Below are 24,768 nucleotides of genomic sequence, written 5' to 3'. Positions count from 1 at the left end.
GGTGTAGATGACGAAAGGACCAAAAACCTGAAGTTTGATTGAGAATTTGGATGTTATCAGGTGGGGTTTGGGTGATTGTTCATTTAATAATAATCTAACATGTTGCTGTGCATTTGGGCAGGTTTGTGCAACCATGCTTCCACTTTCACTGCATTAGCCGATGGCTCAAGACTCGCCAAGTTTGCCCCATTAGGTCTGTGTTAAGCAATAAATGTAAAATTATAATCTTTATGCATGTTGTGTATCAAATTCTCAGTTATATTTGTTTCTGCAGATAACAGTGAGTGGGAGTTTCAGAAAGTATGGTGCTAGAACTGCAGGTTTATGCTCAAAATAAAAAACAACAAAAAAGAAACGACGCCTGAGAGATTCGAACTCTCGCGGGGGAAACCCCATGTACTTAGCAGGCACACGCCTTAACCACTCGGCCAAAGCGTCGTTGTTGAAGACTTTCTGTAATAGATATATAATATAGCTTGTGAGTTTATCCTCTTTGTTTTCATAAATCATGCTAAAACTTGGATTACTCTAGAACTATGGATAAACTCAACATTAATGTTTTTAACACCTTTTTAATGAAAATTATTTATTCAAGATAATTTACACTGCTCAGCACTAGAAATTTCAGATTTCCTCTCATGGTTGCCATTCTTGGCCACTACATTGAAGAAGAAAAAAGAAAAAAAATACAAAACCATTCTCGCCTATTTTTAATATCACAAGGGGATAAAGTTGCACATCCAATGTCAACTGTACTTAAAAGAGTGAATCAGAATTCAGAGCACAACAACATGGAGTCCTTTGAGCCTTGGCTCTTCCATCTAACAGCAATGGGGCTCCTCACATGGGGTGAACTCATTACTCCATTCAATGGACCCAAATTGTTGGTGAGTTAACACCAACTCCACAAGCAACATAGAGAATGTAACCTCATATGACAGCAGCTGCTTTTCGCACTAAACACAAGCTTTTGAGGAGAAACACTGACTGCAACATTTGGTGGAGACTTCACTTCAACCTCATAAACAGCATAACTGAGTTGCCAACTTCTTCACCACTGTTCTGTATGTCACACATCACTGTAGACTCAAAAAGAATGAGAATGACTGGATAATTGAGGTCTCCTGGACTAGCCCAATTGCTTGAATGTATCAGGGCTAACAGGCTCTCGAACGAAAACTGAAATTCTCTTAGCATCTACACCAATTGAGCAAAGAAGATGAAACATAATCAAGCCATCAATTTCATAAACCAATCTGGATTTAGAGCTCTATTAGGATCAAACATGGCCGGCACCATGGAATAAACGGTGTGATTCTTACCACTAGAAAGATCTTTAATGTTTTCCCCTGAATTGTCCAGGTTATACGCGAGTAGTCATCAGAGCACTTTGATTGCAGCAGGTGACCAATTCGGATATGCCTTGCGGGAGCAACGCAGCCGTCCACTAACATGAGGGCAAGACATAGAGGTTCCTGAAATTATGTGAAATCAACTCTTCTAGGATCAATGTCTAGATCAGTTGGTCCATTGGAACCAGTCCAAAGCAGCACAAGATATTGACACCTGGAGCAATATGACATCAGGCTTCAGAACTCTTGGTGTCAAATGGTTGGACCCCGGCTTGAGAAGGCTGCAACTTTTGGAGCAGGCGGCGAAGGACTAATCACGTGCCATAGAAACTAATTGTAGCTGTTGGAAATTGACTCATTTGAGATAATCTCTAATCTTTGCCTGCAATTCACCCACCATTGTGGCTGGTACAAGATGTGAATCTGCAATCAATTCTTCACCACTTTCTTAGTATTAGCCAAAATCATGCCCAATCCACCAGCAAGTTTCACAGCACTTCCTTTTTCAACTTAGCATTCCCTCCTCTATAAACAAACAACAATTTCCCTTGAATTTTTGAGGCTGTGACTTCATATAGCAATACCTGTTCCCACAATCACCGGCGTCAACCAAAGGCAACTTAAATCAGGTAAAGCTCACCGAGTACAATGAAACACCACGAGAATCGTCCCGTCTCCAAGAATTGCATCAGCAGGGAACCCGATCAATAGTGAAGCACCAACAGTTAAAATCCAAGGCGCAATGTTCACAGCAGTGTACGGTCCAGGACCAGAGTTCCCAGCTGAGCATGAAACAACAACACCTTTGAACCGCCCCAAATGCGCCAATGGCTATGGAGTCATGATCGTACTGAGGAGCAAAAACGGTAGCCCCAACAGATAAAGAAATCACATCAACACCTCAGCAATAGCTTGGTCCATCGCAGCAAGTATATCAGAATCAAACAACAAAATTCCAACAAATTTATATGCCGCAATCCGAGCTTTTTAGCCATACCTCTTGCTTCACGTAAGCATACTCATAAAAACTCGCATAGAAACCAAACCCCTGCGCAGTTGAAGCGGTATGAGTTCCATGACCCTCTTGTATCTCTTGCTATTTTGATTCCTTCGTTTCATCCATACGGCCTGCCACGAGAAGCCTCGTACCCCTTAAAAAAAGCTCTTGCTCCATAATCTCCCCATTACAAGCCGAAGCAAGCGAAAGTCTGGAGCAGTTTCACAAATTCCTTTCATTTCCAGGAACTTTTGCCAAGCCAAAAATCCGAAAAACTCTCACGTCAGGCCATATTACGTGTCCAGAACTCCAACTATAACATCATCCGCGTAGTTTGAGTTCGGCCAAGAGCCGGAGGTCATCGGACAATCCAAGAAAGTGATGTGTACGCGTGGTATGAAGCTGGCGACATTCGTCAGGTGTTACGAGACGAATTCCAGGATGTTCCTTCAGCTTTGCGGATGGAAGGGTGAGATGAGCGGAGAAAGCCATTGATGGTTTGCTGTATGTGTAGAGGGAGCTTGGAAAGAGTGGTGGGGGAGAGGAAGGGGAGGGATTCGATGATGGAGGCGTACCAGTGGTGATGGCAGGAGAACAGAGATGGCTTGGGTGGATCTGCCACGTGGATAATTGAAGCCTTGTGGTCGTTAATGAAGTGAGGCGGAGAGAAGAGGTGGGTGCGTGCAAGAGGAAGAGGAAGAAGAAGAAGGAGATGGCCATGAGAGGTTTCTGAATTCTTGTTTGGTTCCTGAGAAATTGGAGATTACGGTTTAGTTAATTAAGATTGAAGTTTGTGACATCTATGAGTGCGAGAACTTTTAGGTTTGGTAAAAAAATTAATTAAGAAGATTGAGAAACCTTTTAATTTAATTTTATGGCAGCATTAATATTAAAAATACTTGAAAAAATCTGTTTAAAATTATGTAAAATGTAATATGCAACATTCCAAAATCTGGATTATTATTAATCTAAGAGATTTTTTTAGATTAATTTAAGAGTAAACGGCTTTTTTCCACCCAACTAATTGTTCGATTGCCAATCGTCGGCAATCGAACTATTAGAGTTTGCATAACCACTTTTCTTAAGTCAAATTCTAACTACCAAAAGACTCACCAGTCTCTCTCTTCAAAAACCTCAAAAGAATGAACTGAGTTTGCTCTTCGTCTGCCATTGAAACGGAAAGTGTATTTTTTTGGGTGAGAAAATGATATTTTAAAAGTCTATGGGCGGAAACATAATTAAACCATTGTTTGCGTGGGAAAAGGTATTAACTCATTAATTTAATGAAATCTTATGACTGTTACGCATACAGTGACGTTTACATTTAACATTAAATTAATTAATTAATTTAATGTGTCATGTGTCATTTACTTAGCTAGCCTCTGTACATTTGTCAATGTGTCATGTTTCTTGATCACCGCACATAGATTCTCATAAAGCTAGCTACCCATGTGACGCATTTTAATTTATGACTAAAAAAAAAAAAAAAATTAATTTCAATATTAATTAAGCATGTTAGTATACAACAGTACCAAAATGGTTATAGTTTATTCAAAACGGCATACCGTTCCTAAAACGGTTGACTGTTTGACTTAAATTTCAACGAGAAAACTATCATAGGTTTATTTTGGTGATATGCGTAAAGATCGGAAAGAACACCAAAGACAAAAGCACTTTGTTGGGCCGACACTGACACTGAGAGACGAAAGATAGAGGAGCAAATGGGATAGTAATCCTAGTCGTAAACAATGGATATTAGGCATTGTGCGTATTGACCTGTACAGTGCTATAGCTAAAGCATTAAGTATCTTACTTGGGGAGTACGTTCGCAAGAATGAAACTCAAAGGAATTGATGGGAGCCCACACAAGTGATGAAGTATGTGATTTAATTCGATACAAAGCAAAGAAACTTACTAGGGATTGACATGCTACGAATCCTCTTGAAAGAGAGGTGTGCCTTTGAAAAAGCGGACATAGGTGGTGCATCGCTGTCGTCAACTCGTGTCGTAAGGTATTGGGTTAAGTCCTTATATCATTATATTTAATTGACGGAATGACTACTTAGGGTGAGAGTATTAATTTTCCAAAATTAAGGAAATGTTTTCACACCAAATCTAAAAGGGTGATAATGTAATAAACCCAGATAGTAACATACATGTTGTCATAACAGAACAAAATGTTGTCATAATATGGCAACATATTGTCAATGTTGTANCTTGGATGAAACATGCCGTTTACTCTTTCTTTAATTCAACTAATACCCACAAATAAATAAATAAAAATCAATAAACAGCAAATTATTAGAAGCTAAGCAAGTTTAAGTTCATAAAGATAACATATTCCAATCGGATGATGTTAAAGGAATAAGGGTGCATGGAATTGGAGAGAGAGAGAGAGAGAGAGAGAGAGAGAGTGAGTGAGGTCCATAAAGATAAACATTATACTAGGTTAGAGTCACAGAAAATGGGAATTATGTAGCATTTAGTATAATTTTTTTATATTTGAAAATGATCATTTTTAATAGAGCCAGTAACAATTTCTCACCCACGGTTTACCGTAATGACATTTTTCCACCTATAAACTTCGAAAAACACATTTTCCCACCGATCGTCAATCTCATGATTCATCAATGGAGTCTGCAGAAATTAGGATAAAGCTACATAAAGACTTTTAACACTTTCACCCTTGAATTGCGTTTAGCACATTCAAGTAAAAGAACTACATTTGGTATTGGTGTTCACTGTTCAGTTTCCAAAAGTGGAAAAGCGTTATCCTTCTGATAAAATTACCCTTCTTATAAACCTCAGCTTATTATCAGTAACAAACTGATTAATGCAAGAACACAAATCAAACCTCTAACGAAAAAAACAAATTAGTGAGGGCAAGGAAGCTAAACAGAGATCATTTGAAATTAAAAAAGCTTCCGATTGTTCTCTGAAATTATCCAAAAAGAAATATACATGTCTGCCTTCTATCTTTTGTTGTTTCCCTTATTAAATGATAAGAAGAAAGAAGGCAGGGAGAAGGGCAAGGACAGGGCCTCAAAGTTCTATTCCTCTTTCACCCCTTTTGGCAATAACATCAACATTCAAAACAAGAAATATGAAACTGTAGCTCCTGAAGAAGAAGAAACAGTTTGGTCTCATCAAAAAATGAACATCATCATCATCCTGTTGCTGGAACATCACCCAGCACCACCTACTTAAAATTATTTGATTTTTCGCAACAATCAACAAAATGGAAATGTGGGGGTGTGAAGGAAGAAGGGTGCTTCGTTTAGGCGGCAGATTCCTTGGCAATCTTTTCAGCCTTGGCAATCACCTCTTCAATGCCTCCAACCATGTAAAATGACTGTTCGGGGAGGTCATCGTATTTTCCATCCAACACTCCCTGTGAGAAAAGCAACAAACAAAATTAATCGATGAATCAAAGATCATCACAATGCAATCAAGCCAAGCCCCAGATAGTTTATGGAACTGAGACGGTGATTCCTCAAGAACACAGTGGCTCAGTGACAAAGATTTCAACACTTGACCAGAAGATGAAGGTTAGACCCACATGAAAAAAGAATTTCATTATCCTAGTTACTAATTGTGTCACCAATAAAAATTACATGAAATTATGATCAAATACTGAAGATGTAGTTTCAGCTTCAGAGAAACTATTTGAACAGGATATATAGTGCATAACACTATGTAATGCATACCCTGTTATAGAAATGAGTCACTGTGTACTTATGGTCTATTATGAATGTAAGCATAGGAACGAAGAGAGTACCTGGAAACTGACAATGCTCTCCTTCAACTCAACATACTTGCCAGGGGCACCCGTGAAAACTTCTGCCACATGGAAAGGCTGACTCAAGAACCGTTGAATCTTACGAGCACGAGCGACGGTCAACTTGTCATCTTCACTGAGCTCATCCATACCCAAAATGGCAATAATATCTTGCAGATTCTTGTAGTTCTGAAGAACCTTCTGCACACCACGAGCAGTGTTGTAGTGGTCCTCACCCAAAATGTGAGGGGAAAGCATACGAGATGTAGAATCAAGAGGATCGACAGCAGGATAGATACCGAGCTCAGAGATCTGTCAAAGCAAAAGCGCAGTAAATTAGATGAAAGATGACAATATTGTTCCCACGACCACTTGATACTGATGTATTCACACCTGACGAGACAACACAGTTGTGGCATCCAAGTGAGCAAAAGTGGTAGCAGGAGCAGGATCTGTCAAGTCATCAGCAGGCACATAGATAGCTTGGACAGAAGTGATGGAACCTTTCCTGGTGGTTGTAATACGCTCCTGAAGACCTCCAAGATCTGTAGCCAAAGTTGGTTGGTAACCGACAGCAGATGGGATACGTCCCAGCAAAGCAGACACCTCAGAGTTAGCCTGCAGGTCGACAGAAAGAACAAATTTTAGAAAATTATCAACATGCAGTGCACAATAAGGGTCCTCCAAAAACTCCATGACAAACGAGCTTCTTACCTGGGTGAAACGGAAAATATTGTCAATGAAGAGAAGCACATCCTGCCCCTCAGCATCACGGAAGTGCTCAGCAACAGTAAGCCCAGTGAGACCAACACGGGCACGAGCACCAGGGGGCTCATTCATTTGACCATAGACAAGAGCACATTTGCTTTCAGCCTAATGAATCAAAAAAACATAAGATTTTAAGATTTAAGTGTGACGAACAAAATACAAACAAGATAAATAAGTATATATAAATAGTAAATATAAGTAGTATAAACTTGACCTGCTTATCCCCTAGCTTAATGACACCACTTTCCATCATTTCTCTGTACAAGTCATTACCCTCGCGAGTACGTTCTCCAACACCGGCAAACACTGAGAAACCACCTGATCAAAGAAACCAAGTAAAATTCAATAAAACATGGAGAGGAATATTCATATGAGCACATTGGCAAATGCATTTGTAAAAACAAACCATGAGCTTTAGCAACGTTGTTGATAAGTTCCATGATAAGCACAGTTTTTCCGACACCAGCACCACCAAAAAGCCCAATCTTTCCTCCTTTTTGGTATGGAGCTAGGAGATCAACAACCTGTGGAGAGAAGCAACTTGATAAAATTTGAGTCTGTATCGCACTTCCGTACATGAAAGTTCATCAAACATAACAATAGAAGCACACCTTTCTTTTTATAAAAAATTAGGTAAAAGTAGTGGAAATTCAAATACATTTATCACATAAATTTCAAATGAATTAAGTACCTTGATACCAGTAACAAGGATCTGTTGTTCAGTTGCTTGCTCAGCAAATGAAGGAGCTTCTCTGTGGATGGGCAAGTAGTGGTCGGTTTCTGTTGGAAATAAAAACCTTATAAAAGTCAGAAAAGTCCTTGTTTCTAATTCTAGAACAATGCTATAAGTAATAACAAGCTTTTAGAATCTTACTGATTTCGCCTCTCTCATCAATAGGCTCTCCAAGGACATTCATGATACGGCCAAGGGTAGCCCTACCGACAGGTACCTAAAATGCATATAAAAACCAATTATAAATCAAATTCAAATTACAACTTATATTAAAAAGTAGAAGTTTCTACCTTTTTCACCCATGAAACCAATACAAAAAAGAAACTTAATATTCTACAAACGCTAAATAAATGAGATATCAAGCCATTCAAATAACCAAAACCATATAAGCTCGTCATCTGGAGAGAACCAGACCCTAACAAAAATCAATAACCACTTATCACTTATCAGCAACAAACAGTTTTAAATAAAAAAAAAATCGTTAAAATCCAATTTTGAAAATAATAAATTTGCGGATAGACCCGTCTGAGAAAACAGGCAAAAATATCATTCAAGGACTTCAGTTTCAGTGTTTTCTAGCTATACCTCAAAAATACCCAAAAATCTGGAAATCAAATTACGTCGAAAACTAATCGCCGATACATTCATCAAATTTAACCTAAACATAAAAGAGTCGTTAAAAATCAGATCTTGAAAATAATGGGAAAAAAAAAATTCCTGCGATCATATAGACAGAATAGCCATTCCCTTTTAGTGTTCTCCAACTCATTATCAACAATATCCAAAAATAAAAACTTTCAGTCCTAAAAACCTAAAAAACTGGGAAATCGCATAAAACAAAACACATCACTCAGATCTACAATCGCCAGCAAAATCTACAGTACTCACAGTGATAGGAGAGCCGGTGTTGAGTACGCTCTGGCCTCTGACCAACCCTTCAGTTCCATCCATAGCAATGGTCCGAACAGTCCCTCCACCCATGTGCTGCGCCACTTCAAGCACCAACCTAACGGAGTGGTCCACGACTTCAAGCGCCGTCATAATCGGCGGAATTCCCTCATCGAACCTCACATCGACAACGGCACCAATGACCTGACACACCTGTCCGATCGCGCCCTTCCCAGTGAACTCATCGGTAATCTTACCACCACCGCCCTTCTTGACGTCGGGCTTGGGGGGAGCCGGAGCTGCCGCGGCAGCAGAGGAGGTCGCGTATTCGGCCACGCGCGAGCGGATGAAGTTAGAGACGGGAGCAGCGGCGCGGCGCGTGGTGATAGGTGAAGTGAGGGAGGAGTGAGAGAAGGGGGATTTGGAGTAAGATCGGCGGAGAATCGTGGAGGCGAGCCTGCGAGAAGCCATCTGGTAGGGCTTCAATGGAGATAGAGAAAGAGAGAGAGAAAGAGTGAAGTTCTAGGGTTTGGTTTTTTGTGTGAAAAGTGGCTTTATGTACAAGCTGAGAAATAGTGAGGTAAATTGGTAAAAACGTAAAAAGATAAAATATTTGTTTTTACTGTTTAACTGTTTTAATAGGAATAGGATTATAGGAGGAATATGCTGCTTTAGTTCAGGTTAGTTTGGTTTGCTTTTCTGTTGGGAACGGCGTCGTTTGGTGTTTTTTGAAATTTTGAATTTTCTTTTAAATTATGAATTATGAAGATAATTTTTTAATATTGGGATTAAAATAAATTTATGAGAAAAGACATTTTAATATAAAAATTTTAAACTTGAAAGTATGATCGTTATTTGTTAATTTTTTTTTTGTCACATATTACGTTCAATAAGTAGATTAAATATCCTCTAAAATTGTTTGTTAATTTAGTGATTTGATTAATTTTATCAATAAAAAGTTAGGTTTTTGAAATTTAACATATTTTTTTTTCGTATTAAACTACATATGTAAATATCTAAATATATTAAAGGGTAAATTGGTGAAGGATTTATATAAGATATAAACCTAGTTGTGGAACCATATAATAAATTTCTTGACATCATTTATTCTTAAACTAAGAATTAAGCTTGAGCCTATATTTTCTCTAACCACTCAATGAAAGGTCCAAACTTAAAGAAAAAAGAAAATTTAAATTTAAATAAGAAATACTAAAATATTGAAGCATTTTATATTATATAATCTCAAGTTATGCTTAATCACTCTATAAAAATATCATAATGTTAGATCTACAACATTCTCTCACAACCCTCGACATAGCAGTTCATCATTGATTAGCTCGTAAATGGATAAATAAGACCCATTTTACAAGCTAATCAATAACAAGTTACCACGTCAAAGTTTATGAGATTAGGTTATAGAGCTAACAATAACATTACTCATTAATTAATTAACATTATTAACCCGTTATCAAGATTCATTAATAGTGGATGACGATTTGGTAGGCCCAAAAAGAAACTCGTAAAAGCCCATATTACTTGTATTTACAGGAAAGACCCAACAAGCCCAAACTTATAACTAGAAAACTAGGCTTGAGTTAATAAATACCGTTTATTGAAGAACTTGTATAGTAGATTTCGATAAATTAAAGAGGTTAAATCCTTAACATAATTCTCAATCAATCACAAAGATAAATAAGCCACCTTAAAGCCATAAACAAACAAAATTGATAGTATACACAATATTTTTATCCTTATATGGTAGTGATCAATCAAATTTATTTGATAAATAAACATAAAGTATAGTTTGGTAATAAGCAATGCACTCAAACCTCATATAGTGAACATGAAAATAATAGAATGAAACTTTAATATGCTAAAGTGGACACATTTGTTTTGTCCACATCATACTAACATTACATATAAAGGGGATGCTAAACCACCCAAAACATTCTCAAAATTCTATTCTCCGAATGAGATTTAATCCAATGAATTAACGTTTGATACGTGCGAGATTACGAAGGTATTGAATTGATAATTGTTGACCAAGAATACTGTATTTTTTTAGGTCAATTTAATGATTATCGTGAATTTGTTGTTTTATTCATTGATACCTTAATATGACTCTTGATATTGATAAATTTATAACAATTTTGAGAATAAAGAATTCTTATAAATTTGTGTTATAACTCAAGTTCAAGGGAGAACCCAACCCAAAAGTTATGTTTGATTGGTGGGAGAGCCTATAAGCTAAAGTACCACACTTAGAGGGTGTAAGATCTTGATGCGGGATCTTAAAGTTGTACCCCCCTTCAAGAGCCGATGTCCAAGGCGGCAACTTTCACATTATTGACACTGACCTGACGGTAGCCTTTCCGCAGTCTAACTCTCAATGAGAGCACCAATGTTAAACTCAAACTCAAAGGAGAGTTCAATCCAAAAGATCGGTCTGATAGGTGAGAGAGCTCTTAGACTTAAGTATCATACTTGGTGGGTATGAGATCTTGATGTGAGATTTTAACATTCCATCTCCCTTTAAGATTCGACGTCCATGACGACTTTTACTTTATTGACACAAACTTGATATTGGCCCTTCTATAAACGAACTCTCAACAAGAGCACTAATGCTAGAATTTAAGCTCAAAAGAGAGTTTAACCCAAAAGACAAATCTAATAGATGGGGGAGTTATTAGCCTTAAGTACCATACTTAGTGGGTGTAAGTCTGAGAGATCCCAATGTGGTATACTAGCATTATGTTTTTAGGTCAATATAACTTTCGATGTCGATAATCACTGGATTAATTCAATTTACGAGAATCATCAAATTGACCAAAGAAAATATATAGGATAATATTCTCGTTCAACAATTTATCAACCATATACCTTTGTGATTTCCTCTATCAAATCTTAATTTATTAAGTTAATCCAATTTTGTTCAACTGATTTAATCAAATCTCCACCGTTCAATTTGTTTTGACAAATTTAAGAATTCAATCTCAACATCACACAGACACCTTCACATCAAATGTTAAAAACTCCCGCCAACTTACAATTCCTTTTCCCTCCACATTACCCACCGGCTACAGCCGGTAAACCCACCGCTATAAGAACCTTCAACCTCTTTCTCAGCGAACCTCCTTCTCCCTCTCCAGTCTCCTCACACTGCCAATTCTCGGTCACCGGTGGTTTCTCTCAAATCCCTGTTCTAGGGTTTTTCTAATCTTCGATGAAGGATATCGATACCCCGTACAGGAATAGAGCTAACCCTTCAGCGGCTTCATTTCACTGCGGTTCTTTACTATGAGCGCCGTCAACATCACGAACGTCACCGTTTTGGACAACCCCGCCGCCTTCCTAAACCCCTTTCAGTTCGAAATCTCATACGAGTGCTTGACTCCTCTTAAAGACGGTAACTTGACAAAACCCCTAATTTTTTTATTTGAATTACTGTAATTTAAGTTGAGATAGGGTTTGATGTAATTGTATAATTAGCTGATTTATTTGCGAAAATTGTGTTGTTTTTATGCGTTATGAAGCATTTTTGTGTAATTTTATCAACCGGGGTTTGATTAATTTTAACCCATTAAAATTCAATATATTGGAAGTAATGTGTTGAAATGTAGAGCTGAAATAAATAGTGAGGTATAATTATTGCTGAGGGGTTAGAAGAGTGGTATGGTTTGTGATCCAATTCCTCAGGGCCATTTACTTCGCGAAAGGGCTATGAGTTTCATGCTTTTGAAGCTTGTAGGGTTCACCGTGATCCCAGTTTTTAGTTTTAAGTTTGTTAAGCCGGTTAGGGAGACTTTTTATTCATTTCCTTGAAATTTTTTGGTTCTAGATAGGTGAGATAGAGTATTTTCTCTCAAGTTCGAGATCTTTAATCTTAATCATGAAGTATTTTTTCTTATGTTTTAATTTCTATTATGGTGTTGAATGATGAACAACGATAATAGACTTTGACGGGAGTAGTTTGTGTAAGTAAATGTTAATCCACAACTATGAATGTTCAAGTTATTTACTTTCGGGGGTGACTGTTGATCTGTTTTATCCTACTCAACAGCCTATTCTTAAAGCTTGATGTAGAGACCTGCTTTTGGGATTGAACTACCAAGTTCTCTCACTATTTGTATCATTGCAATATGCTTTCAAATGTGTGTTCTTAAATTTATGAAACTGAGGTATTGACAGTGATTCTCAAATATCGTAGAACAGAATGTGATACGATGAGATAGAATGCAATAGAAAGGAAGACACAAGGAATGGGTTACCTATTTTGAATGGTCAAAGTGAACCCTTTCATTATGAATTCTTTAATTCGGAATGAATCAAATCTCCCCAAGTAGGATTCGAACATACGACCAATCAGTTAACAGTCGACCGCTCTACCATCGAGCTACTGAGGAACAGCAGGAGATTCTAGCTCACAGAGTTCAATTCCCGTTCTCAACCCATGACCAATATGAACTCGAAGTTTCTTTCATAACTCCCAGAACTTCTTCGTAGTGGCTCCATTTCATTCCTCGTTTCATAGGGAACCTCAAAGTGGCTCTATTTCATGCCTCGTTTCATAGGGAACCTCAAAGTGGCTCTATTTCATTATATTCCATCCATATCCCAATTCCATTTATTTAATATTCCTTTGGTGTCATTGACATAAGAATTGACATAAGGGATGTCGTTTCTAGTCTATTTGTTTCTATTTCTATATATGGAAAGTTGAAAAATCATCATATAAAAATCCAGAAATCGAAATAGAAAAGAAAAAGGGGAGGTTTGTGATGATTTTTCAATCTTTTATACTAGGTAATCTAGTATACTTATGCATGAAGATAATCAATTCGGTCGTTGTGGTCGGACTCTATTATGGATTTTTGACCACATTCTCCATAAGGCCTTCTTATCTCTTCCTTCTTTGAGCTCGGGTTATGGAAGAAGGAGAAGAAGGAACTGAGAAGACGGTAACAACAACAACTGGTTTTATTGCAAGATAGCTCATGATGTTCATATCGATCTATGATGCGCCTTTGCATCTAGCATTGGGTAGACCTCATACAATAACTGTCCTAGCTCTACTGCATCTTTTGTTTCATCTCTTTTGGAACAATCACAAACATGTTTTTGATTATGGATCTACTATCAGAAATTCAATGGGTAATCTTAGCATTAAATGTGTATTCTTGAATAATCTCATTTTTCAATTATTCAACCATTTCATTTTACCAAGTTCAATGTTAGCAAGATTAGTCAACATTTCTATGTTTCGATGCAACAACAAGATGTTATTTGTAACAAGTAGTTTTGTTGATTGGTTAATTGGTCACATTTTATTCATGAAATGGGTTGGATTGGTATTAGTTTGGATACAGCAAAAGAATTCTATTAGAGCCTCTTTTAGAAACTAAATTAAGTATGTTCCAATAATGTAAAGATGAATAAAAGGGCTTATATAAAAAGGAAGCTATAACTATTTCAAAATATGCTATATTGACCGAAAAGGTTGAAATTGTTAAAAATTCATACCAATCGAAAAAATGATTTGAATTTTGATGTAAATTTCAACTGTTTGTATTTTAGGCTGTAAAGGTGGATGCATTTGTTTTAATTTTTGAAGTTTATTTCTGTCTACTTTTATCTGAAAAGAAAAAGAAGAATCTGCTATATTCGTTTGCTTTTGAGTATTATGTATATCTATCCAACTAAATATTGCTTATAATGAATTTTACCTTCGGTGTTGTACTATTTCCGTGACTAAATGTCTATCAATGTGTGACAATCTCATTTTGCTGGATGTGCATTTTTTATCTTGATTCTTTAAACTGTCTTGACATCTTTCTTCTCAATTTAAAACGTATATCTGAAGTCACTTTAGTTTACTTGGTGAATTCCCATTTAACACTCAATTTGTTACAGATTTGGAATGGAAACTCATTTACGTGGGATCTGCTGAGGATGAAACTTACGACCAACTCTTAGAAAGTGTGCTTGTTGGCCCTGTAAATGTTGGGAACTATCGTTTTGTCTTGCAGGTAATTCTTGATCACACCTTTGCATGCTCTTAAACTAGTTTCTAAGCATTTACTTTTACACCTTATGAATTACATTATTGGACTCTTGACAGGCAGACCCTCCAGACCCCTCAAAAATTCGTGAAGAGGATATAATTGGCGTCACAGTGCTGCTATTGACGTGCTCTTACATGGGACAGGAATTTATCCGAGTGGGATACTATGTAAACAATGATTACGATGATGAGCAGCTAAGAGAGGAACCTCCCCCAAAGGTTTTGATTGATAAAGTTCAAAGAAATATATTAGCTGACAAGCCTAGAGTCACAAAATTTCCAATCAATTTTCATCCAGAGAACAATGAGCCTGCAGAAGGAAATCCTCCTTCACCTGATCATGCTATCGAAACAAATGGGAATGGAGAACTGCCCCCCTCACCTGATCATCTGCATGGGAACGGAGAAGTACCCCCGTCTCCTGATCATCCGCCTCATGATCAGTAGTTTGCAGTGTCAAATTTTCTACACAACAAGCCTCCAACTTTTTTACAACTTTTGCATGGTGGCCATTACTGGTGAATTAGTTTTGAAAATGTCAAACATATGCAATTCCAGTGACTTAGTTCCTGAGAGCAACTTTTGTAAAGTCTTAAATGATATGTTTGTAGCATCTTTTGCCTTTTGATTGCTGAGCTGCTTATACTTAAAAAATTTTGTTACTCACTGAATTCAAATATGATCTAAGTAGATGCTTGCACAATTTTGTTTTCAGGCTCTCAAAGTTTCAACCTAAAATGCTTTTTGCCTTAAACTTGTTTGGATATTGTATTGGGCTTCCCTATGTTTTTAGGTAGCATAATAGATACAACAATGAATAGCTTCTTTGGTAAGGAGATTAGGAGAGTAATTTATGTAAATCCAGTGATTTTCATGACTGCAAATTGATTTTATGCACATAATTGCTTTATCATTTATACAGATGCTTTCGCTTTCCTCAATGAAGATATCAATCTAGCTTCAACTGGTTGTCCTGATTTGATGCAAAATGCAACTCTATGGTGCAGTGTCAATAAGAAGGCCGGTTTTCTGAACTCTGCGGCCTGCGCAGGGCTCTAGCTGCCTGTAAGGGGAAAAAAAACGCATAAAAGACATTATCTGTAAGAAAATAAAAATAAAAGAAGTGTTAGGAGAGGTCATACCTAAAGTTTCAAATCTAGCTTAACAGAATTGGCTTACCTCTTTATCCCAGTTCGTACATGCATTTACTGTAACAAGTGCCAAAACTTGTACAGAAAGTCCACAAATGATTCCCATCCAAAGCCCCTGAAGGTTTATTATAACAACGAAATTGCAGCAGTAAGCACTTGCTTGCATACTGTACAAAGAATGTACTCGAATCATTTTCGCGAATGAAAGATAGATAGAAAGGAAAGAGAAAGACTTACCATGCCTCCAATATGAAAGTAAAATGCAAAGAGCACTGCAGAAGGAATTCCTACACCATAATAAGCTCCAAGGTTGATTAATGCACAGAGATTTTGCCATCCACATCCTCTTGCAGCTCCTACATATTAAATGGACTGATTTGGATTAATTTTAAATTGAACATATTAATCACGATAGAAATGAATTTAGTTTAGTTACTTAATTGTGATTTGAGATCAACTAGGACCTGAAAGCACACATTGGAATCCATCCAGGAAGTCGGATAATGCCAGAAGTGGCATCATTTTAGCAACATATTTGATCACTTCTGCTTCACTGCTGTAGACCTTTCCCCAAACATGGCGTACCAAAATTGTCGTGATCCCAACTGTTGCACCCTCTGTGATTGCTATTATGATCATCACCCTGTGAGCTAAGCGGGCGCCTTGTGAGTTCCCAGCACCAAGCTCATTTGATACTCGTGTACTGTAACAACAGAATTAAGATGGTTGCTTGAAGAAAGAGTATATTGAAAACGAAAAAAAAAAAAAAGAAAGAATTGAGAAATGTTAATTGACCTTATAGCACCACCAAGACCAACAGAGATCATATAGACCATCCAGCATGTGTTAAGGCTGTGAATTGAACCATTGTTAATGAATAATACTCGATCAATNGATGGGGATTCTTATTTTCCCCATCATCCCACCCACCTTATAAATAAATAAATAACAAACAACCTCTTTGATGGCCATTGCTAGGGCATTCTATCAAGTTTTCCTGATGAGAAATTTCCTATCAAAGCTCAATATCGTGCGATCAAGGGCGTTTTCTTGGCTAGGAAGAGAGGGGGAACCGAGCAAGAAAGAGCTACTGCACGATTGGAGGATTAAGAAGGCCCAGTCTTTCTTTCGTAATGAAGTGCAGTTTTGGGACTTGTCCACTAGAATTCAAAGGTAAAAGATAAATGAAGAGCATAGTCTTGTAAGCGTAAAGCATAAGTAAAGAAAGAGAGAGATCATGTACTTAGCACAAGTACTCAAGGATCAATGGCGTAGCTAAGCATACTGCGGCGAGTCTAATTGTATCAGTAAGGAAGGGATCTTTGAATCCCTATGAGGTAGGCCTAGCCTAGGCTTGTGCGGTTAAGGTTGTTGTACTTTCGAAAACTGGGGGAATTGTTTTTGCTGGCCGGCCCACGCTCGACATTCATTCTTTCGCTTTCCTTCTTTATTTTATTCTTTGCTTCTGCCTCCACCAAGTATGAACAACTAACCTCTTTTGAACAATACAGTAATAAAAAAGTACGATGCTTACAAGTAAAGATCCCAGAGTAGCTTGCTAGGTCTTTTGTTTGAGGTTTTTATACGTGCAAGATGAGTACTTAGAATAGGAACATACCCGAACAGGAGATCACACAGAGTCGAAGAATCACTGAACGAGCCTTTGTGTGATGAAGTTAGATTGGAAGTGGCATAATATACCTCCTTCGAACCCTCAACAATAGAATGTGTGTGTTCCCAGTAGGGATTCTAACGGAGGAGTTTGAACGGGCTCTTGGAAGAGCGCTCCGCATGTTTTTTCTCCTATTGAGAACCCCCTAGTCGTGAGAAAGTGCCGCTCTACCCCCCTCATTCATGATTCATGTGAGGAAAGACGGAGGAAGGAAATAGGCGATCTTGTTAGCTTGAACCGTCAAAATAGAACGTCCCCTGGACAAACAATCAACAGGTGAGATATAATTTCCAATGCAAAACAAAAGAATTTGACGATCTGATTCTGGAGGAGAATACATGTCCACGAAATTCTCTCAATATCATCGCATATGATATAATTTTTGAAAATTATAAATTTTATCTCTCAAAAATCTTTAAACATTTTCTTGAAAATTTATCAACCTTGAACAAATAAAACCTATTTCATTTTAACTAAAATTTAAGGAGACCACGATGAATTTAGACTTTTAATAAATAAATCAAACTAAAACGTTAGAAAAAAAATTTCCCAAAGAAACCACGAAGAGCCATACTTTATTCTTCCTCTTCTTCACCATCTCCTTGTTCTTGCTTTCCAGTCATGGCTTATTCTCTCTCCTCCCTTTTCTCCTACACTCCTCACTCTTTATCCTCCCCAAAACCAAACCCCAATCTATATTCCCTCCCTCCACGTTCCCGCTCTTTCATCACCGTTGCTGAAAACAAGCAACAGGGGGTTCTCTGAAAATTTTGAAAGGTTCCCAGTTGTGGAGACGAGCAAAAGGGTGAATGGGAGTAAAAAATTTGAGGAGAGAATTGGGGTGGTGATGGAGGACGAGATGGAGCCAGAGGTTTTTTGGGAGCAAAGAGTGAAGGATGTTGAGCTGAGAAAGAGGGAAGGATTGTTACGAGTCCCGGGTTTAGTTTCTCTGCGGCTGGACTTTTGTTCCCTTATCATCTTGGTGTTGCTTAGTTTCTCATTGAAAAGGGTTATGTTAAGGTTTGTTTTTTGATGGGTCGAGTTCAATTTTTGCTCTTTATTTGTTTTTTGTTGAGGGCATAATCGAAAATTGGTTGGAGTTTTGGAGGAGAATTTGATTGAAACTACCTACATTTGATGCATTGATTCTCCATACGTCATAAAAAATGTTGGCCTTTTTATAATTGCCTTATTTTACTGAGATTATTGCGTGTGGTTCTGAAGAATTTATAAATTAAGATACAATTGAAAGGGGGATGCGTTCAGTTTTTGACTTTAATTTCCTCTGTTAAATAAAGGTTTGTTAGTTGATGGGTCAAGTTCAATTTTTGATCTTTCTGTTTTTATGTTAGGGTTTAATTGAAAATTGCTTGGAGTTTAGGGGGAAATTTTGATTCAAACTGCCTGCATTTGATGCATTAATCTCAATGCATCTGATGCATTTTAATTTGCTTGTGTTCCTGACATTGAGGCGTGTGATTCTGAACCATTTATAAATTAAGATACAGTTGAATGGTTGGGTTCACTTTTTGAATTCAATTTCCTTGGTTATTCACATTTTGAAATATTTATGAGTTTATGGTTTGACTTGAAGTAGGAATTCTTATTTGTGCGAATGTTCATCTGCAGTCATTTGAATCAAATTATCTTTGATAATAGAGGGATTAAGTTAAAGCTTGTATTGTTTGTGGGAAATTTGATGAATTTTATGATTAGTTTTGTGGTTCATATAATTGAAACAGATGGATTACCAGTAAACAGGTTAAATAATAGGCAAACATTTATATACAGAATCCAAATAAAAAGTATTTGCTCACAATTTTATTTATTTATTTTGGTGTCCATGTTTTACATTGTGTGCCAGGTTCAACAGAAGANTTTTTAATTGAGGTCTAAACAGCAATCAGAAATAGGATCAAAGAAATTGGAATGAATGAAGAGTTAATGCAGTTAGAGTACTTCATTTAATGCTAGTTTGTTGTTAAATAATTTCTCAATGAAAGTTTCATAATCCGAGTGGACAAGCTAACCCATTGTGGGCTCTTTAATGACGTGGTTAGAGCATCTTTCTAAAGGACTTGGATGTGAACCAAGAATTTTATCGTAATTTCTAACAGGTCAAACTCCGTTCTCTCATGACTGAACCTGCAATTTTATCCTTGTTCTGCATTTCTTATTCTATTGTTTACAGTTCTATCATTTGCATGGAGTTGGCAGCTCAATGCTGTGGCATTTCTGCTAGGAACTCGTGCTTGCAAGTTGGATCTGGTGTCAGTACTAATGATTCAACTGAACAATGTAGAGTTCCTCCTTGTTAGGGATTGGTATCGGTAGAAGGGACAACAGACATTTTTTTCCCCTTATCTATATTAGGAAATTGTTGGTTGTCTTTGAAGACTCCTAGTCATATGTGTTTTCAGTAGCATGTCTCTTGATATTGTGCTTGAAGTAGTCAGTCATCTTTAATGCTTAGTTCTCTCTTTCCCGATCAAATTCATGGGGTTTAGGTTGCAGATGCAAAGCTGTGTCTTAACCCTTACAGGCTTTTACCCCCAAGTGAGTTGGATTCCTTTCTTGGAAATGGATCATAATGCTTGGCATGCGTTTTCTACCAAATGCAGAAAAAATTGTAAATGTGCACTTTAACTTAAGAGGTCTAATGCCTACTTGCAACATACCGAAATGGATGAAATGCAGACCCATGGGCCATGCTACGAAATCTCCTAATCTTATGAACATATAAGATATTAACATTGAATGTAGTGTCATTATTTTGTGATACCTGAGAGACACCTTCTTGGATCTCTGTATTAGAAAGACTACGGAGTCCACTTGAAGATAACCTTTAGGGATATAGACATCCGTAGGTTTGACTTTAGGCATCGTTGTAGAGGGTAGCCTTTCATATCTCTTGAATGTTGGTACAGTCCAAGTTCTTGATGCCGCATCTTATATACTGTGATAATTTTTTGAAGGGGAATGGCGAGGCACTGTAATTACCTTGGGGACTTATTGCTGGCGTTGTCCTTCAGTTTACCTTGTGGGATAAGGTAAATTTCAAATTTTTTAACTTTATACAATGACAGTCTAATAGATTTAACTAGTATGCAATTTCCGCTCTGAAATTCACTCCTTTTGCAGTTCAGCGGTTCCTTATTTTTACCCTATTTATCTTCTTATTCTGCTAATATGGAGAGAGAGAAGAGATGAAGTTCGCTGTGCAGAGAAGTATAGAGAAATATGGGCAGAATACTGTAGACTTGTTCCATGGAGAATATTACCATATGCTTATTAGCAAAAAGGTTGTGGAATATCTGCTGGGAGGCTTTCAGTTCTGCTGGGGGAGGGAATTTTTGCCCTTGGGTTTCCCATCACCAATTCTCTATAATCCACATGATTTTCAAAACTTTACAAAGACACCCAAAATCTAATTGCCGTTTATGATCTGTCATAATTCAATATGTTTGAGCAAAATTTATACTAGCTCAAAATAAGATGGTGGATTGTATTCCCGCTTAATTATAAAAAGTATAAGACTATGAATGGAGTATATGTTGGAAACATAGACAAAATAGTACAGCGACACTAATTGATGGTTTCTATATAGATTTCTCTCTTCCCTTTGGTAGTATCTTTCTCTTCTCATTGTCTTCATCTCTACCTTTTTGTACGGTCATTGTTTATGGGCATTAACTTGCTCGATACTCTTAGGGTGTGTTTGGTTTAGAGAATGTTGTATTACTAGGAATGTTATATTAATAGAAAGTTAGATTACTTTAAAGATTACTAGGAATGTTTAGAGAAATGTGTTTGGTTGGTTGTAATAAATTGGTGAGTATGTTATATTAATATGTTTGGTTGTGAGGAATAAATTGGTGGGTATATTATATAATTTACTAAATTGTTCTCATTTTTAAATATTAATATAATATTATTTTTATTATTATTTTTTTAATTGTTTCTTTTAACTCCTCTACATTTCAGATTTAGTTAAAACATCACAGCAACAAAAAAAGTTTAAAACTTAGCAAACATACCTTCATCCACCCCAAGCCACTACTGTCAACTAGACATCACTGTCGGTAGTCGCTGTCAGTGGATGTAACGGCGCATGTCAGTGGCTGTAACGGCGCATGATCGGTTAACTTTGGTTGGTCGTGTGTCGATCTGACCATTAGTTTTGGTCATTGATGGCCATAATCTGGCTGTTTAGCGGTAGATCTAGTCGGAAAAGCTATAATAGATTTGATCGTTTTTTACTAGATTTACGACCATATCCGTGCACGATCGGTCATTTCAAGCCAGTCATGTGCCTTTCCGACTGTGGCCGACAGCTAGTGACTAGCGGTGGTGGCCAGATCTAGCCACCACTCTTGGGTAATTTTTTAAAATGCAGGGGTATTTATATCTTAAAAATTTTGTATATGAGGATAAAATAGCCCACGAATATATTTGTAAGTTGTTTTCAAATTGAGGACATTATTGTCAAAAAAAATTAATAGTTAAGTATAAAATTGTAACAAAAATAAGATTACCAAGTAATTTTAAAATACTTAAGAAAATAGAGATAATCATATTACCTCCTATATTAGCAACAGTAATTACTATTAGTTTTGAAAGATTATTAGAATTTTATATTACTTGACAACCAAACGTGGTAATTAAGTAATATAAAATGACATTACCCTAATAACGGGAGATTACTCCCAACCAAATATACACTTAGGACAATAAAGCATTTTCACTATAGTGGTTTCTTCATTATCTCCACTTCCTTCGGAAGGAAGTAGGTTTTATGAATGAGTAATGTTAGAGGTATAAAGAAATCTTACAAAGATTTTTATATAAATTGATGTGGTAGGAAATGAATGAAAGTGTGATTATGATGAGTTTGACTTTTTATATTCACTCTTTTATCTATTTCCTACCATATCACTTTATACAGAAATCTTTGTAGGTTCTCTTTTTACCTCTGATTAAGTGCTAGCTTTCTCTTTGTTCCCTTTTAATAACTTGTATCATCTTATTTGTTTTGTCTGGGCCATTCATTGATTTTGGGCATATCTCTACCCTCATTTCAATGGGCTTGATTTGGTTGTCTGATGAATGACCTATATGGGGTCAGTAGGCGCTTATTTTGTTGCTAACATAATCCCATTTAAATGGTGTTATTTCAACACCACCTAATCTCTTTGTAAACCCTATATGAAATAATAACTAATTTATAAAAATAATTTTTTTATATTTTTAATTTTATTCTAAAATTACCCTTTTCTTTTCCTTTCTAAATTTCCGTTGTTTTAAAAAGGCTCATATATATTTGAAAGTTTTGCTTGTTTTCACCGGTGAAGAACTGAAAAAACTTGAACACCACAAAATCGCTTAAGTTTGCTAAAGAGAATAACACTTTCTCAAATGGATTTCATGCAAGCAAAATTGTGATACGGTTCCTGAATTGGATTTGATGACTTCCAAATATTAGAATTCTTTTCTCCTCAAATATAGAAAACAAACCTAAAATCTTAAATTTCTCAAGCAACCAATAAGACAACCATTATATTAAATACATTGCAGAGACAAAAATTTAGGGTTAAAAGTTGGTAAAGAGTTAGATTATATACTTTTTTTTTTCTTGTTCTTAAGTCTAAGAATTAAGATTTGACTCACAAAAATATTATTGTTATTCATCATTGTTGAGACTGTAATCTGAAATATAGATGAGAATAAACAACTAACTACAACTGAAAATGGACAATGGATTTAAAACAGACTTCAACGAAAATAAGAGACACATCGATATATAGTGGTTCGACACTCAAGGCCTACATCCACTCTTCAGGCCAAAGAAGGATTTCATTAAATCACCAAGGTTCATTGATTACAGAGTATAGGTTAACCTCAATATAAAACAATCAAGAAAAATCACCCCTGAAACCCTAGCCTCCCTTGTCTTTACCTCTACCCTTGGTAAACGCAAGAGTAAGAATTTATACAATAGAGATACCCCTTTAATTAGCCTTCACCTGGATTTATATTCCCTTCCAGCTGTGAGATAATAATTACACTCAATCTTGCCATTCATTTTTATCACCATGAACCAAGAGATGAAGAAATGAAGAGTGTTCTTTGAGTTGAGCAAATGGCAGGAAGCAAAACAGAATAGAAGTGGTCCTTCCATTTAAAACGGTGTCACTTCTCATATTTGGGTTTCTCTGACTTTTCAACATTGCTGATGTGGCAAAACATGTGCCACATAACCACAATTCTCCACCTTGGCACTTGCTTTGACTACCCTCTTTTGCCTTGGAAATTTTATCTTCCTCACTCAACTTTCAGAAGGCTCATACAAAGCCTATGTTTGTCAGTAACAATTGGCTTTGTGAGCATATCTGTTGGATTATTAGAACCAGCTATCTTTGTAATCTTGATTTCTCTTTTTTCAATCAATTCCCTGATGAAGTGAAGACGCACATCAATATGCTTAGTTCGTTCGTGAAAAACTTGGTTTTACACAAGTAAAGAGCACTCCAACTATCACTATGTATCACTACCATCCTTTGAAATATCCCCAGTTCACTCACTAAGCCTTTCAACCATATTGCTTCTTTTGCAGCTTCAGTAATAGCCACATGTGTTAAAGCTTTGATTTCCAATTTTCCCAAACTGAGAAAGCAAAACCAGTATGGACTTTCTTTTGTCAGCATCTCTAGCATAATCAGCATCCACATAACCATCAACACAATTCTGGATCGTTTGGCTTCTCTTGTATTCAATACCCACGGAGCTTGATCCCTTCACATACCTCAAAATCCATTTCAAAGCAAAATAGTGGACTCTTCCAGGATTACTCATGAATCTACTTACCAAACTTACTGCATATGCTAAGTTTGGCCTTGAACATATCATAAGGTACATAAGGCTTCCCAAAGCATTTGCATATGGTATTGAAGAAATTTCAAGTTTCTCTTCTTTTGTTTGTGGACTTTGATCATGTGACAGCTTGAAATGTTGTCCCAAAGGTGTTTGAACAGGTTTGCACTCCTTCATATTGAACTTTTGTAAAACTTTCTCAGCATATTCTTGCTGAGACAACTTCAAATTGCCATTAGCTCAATCTCTGACAATTGACATGCCTAGAATCTTTCGTGCTTGGCCTAGCTCCTTCATTTCAAACTTGGTATTCAGCACATTCTTCAATTGAGTTAGCTCACATTTGTCATGACAGACAATGAGCATATCATCAACATACAAAAGCATGAAAAATATGAGTCATTTATAAAATCTTTTTATAATAAAAACAACTATCAAATTTGCTTCTAAAAAAGCCAATTTCAAGCATATAAGAATCAAACTTTCTATACCACTGAC

The 24,768-nt window shown here is 36.6% G+C and overlaps 3 protein-coding genes, 1 long non-coding RNA gene, 1 other non-coding gene and 1 pseudogene across 5 annotated transcripts; 2 read left to right on the top strand and 4 right to left on the bottom strand.

Moving 5' to 3' along the window:
• Positions 1 to 355: 355 nt before the first annotated feature.
• On the bottom strand, positions 356 to 438 carry TRNAS-GCU. Its single transcript has one exon. It is a non-coding gene; the product is annotated as a tRNA-Ser (tRNA).
• A 331-nt stretch (positions 439 to 769) lies between these two features.
• On the bottom strand, positions 770 to 3,520 carry LOC116139753 (annotated as a pseudogene).
• A 1,710-nt stretch (positions 3,521 to 5,230) lies between these two features.
• LOC116139773 (ATP synthase subunit beta, mitochondrial-like) lies at positions 5,231 to 9,043 on the bottom strand. The gene is made up of 9 exons (XM_031425430.1): positions 8,517 to 9,043; positions 7,770 to 7,845; positions 7,587 to 7,675; positions 7,302 to 7,419; positions 7,110 to 7,213; positions 6,842 to 7,000; positions 6,521 to 6,745; positions 6,128 to 6,439; positions 5,231 to 5,740 (listed from the first exon to the last, which is right to left on the bottom strand). Exons 1-9 carry the CDS (start codon positions 8,985 to 8,987, stop codon positions 5,627 to 5,629), a joined length of 1,668 nt encoding a protein of 555 aa, XP_031281290.1. The 5' UTR covers positions 8,988 to 9,043; the 3' UTR covers positions 5,231 to 5,626.
• A 2,613-nt stretch (positions 9,044 to 11,656) lies between these two features.
• LOC116139782 (histone chaperone ASF1B-like) lies at positions 11,657 to 15,272 on the top strand. The gene is made up of 3 exons (XM_031425439.1): positions 11,657 to 11,922; positions 14,427 to 14,542; positions 14,635 to 15,272. The coding sequence occupies exons 1-3, from the start codon at positions 11,814 to 11,816 to the stop codon at positions 15,022 to 15,024; spliced, it is 615 nt and encodes a 204-aa protein (XP_031281299.1). The 5' UTR covers positions 11,657 to 11,813; the 3' UTR covers positions 15,025 to 15,272.
• A 135-nt stretch (positions 15,273 to 15,407) lies between these two features.
• On the bottom strand, positions 15,408 to 16,576 carry LOC116139783 (protein DETOXIFICATION 16-like). The gene is made up of 5 exons (XM_031425440.1): positions 16,524 to 16,576; positions 16,193 to 16,431; positions 15,966 to 16,084; positions 15,757 to 15,843; positions 15,408 to 15,640 (listed from the first exon to the last, which is right to left on the bottom strand). Exons 1-5 carry the CDS (start codon positions 16,562 to 16,564, stop codon positions 15,587 to 15,589), a joined length of 540 nt encoding a protein of 179 aa, XP_031281300.1. The 5' UTR covers positions 16,565 to 16,576; the 3' UTR covers positions 15,408 to 15,586.
• A 2,729-nt stretch (positions 16,577 to 19,305) lies between these two features.
• On the top strand, positions 19,306 to 21,006 carry LOC116139796. The gene is made up of 2 exons (XR_004129510.1): positions 19,306 to 20,450; positions 20,542 to 21,006. It is a non-coding gene; the product is annotated as an uncharacterized LOC116139796 (long non-coding RNA).
• Positions 21,007 to 24,768: the final 3,762 nt, after the last annotated feature.

Source organism: Pistacia vera, unplaced genomic scaffold, assembly GCF_008641045.1.
Source record: "Pistacia vera cultivar Batoury unplaced genomic scaffold, PisVer_v2 Contig359, whole genome shotgun sequence".
Classification (NCBI taxonomy): Eukaryota; Viridiplantae; Streptophyta; class Magnoliopsida; order Sapindales; family Anacardiaceae; genus Pistacia; species Pistacia vera.
The sequence above is the reverse complement of the archived record's forward strand: the minus strand, read 5'-3'. Positions and strand labels throughout refer to the sequence as shown.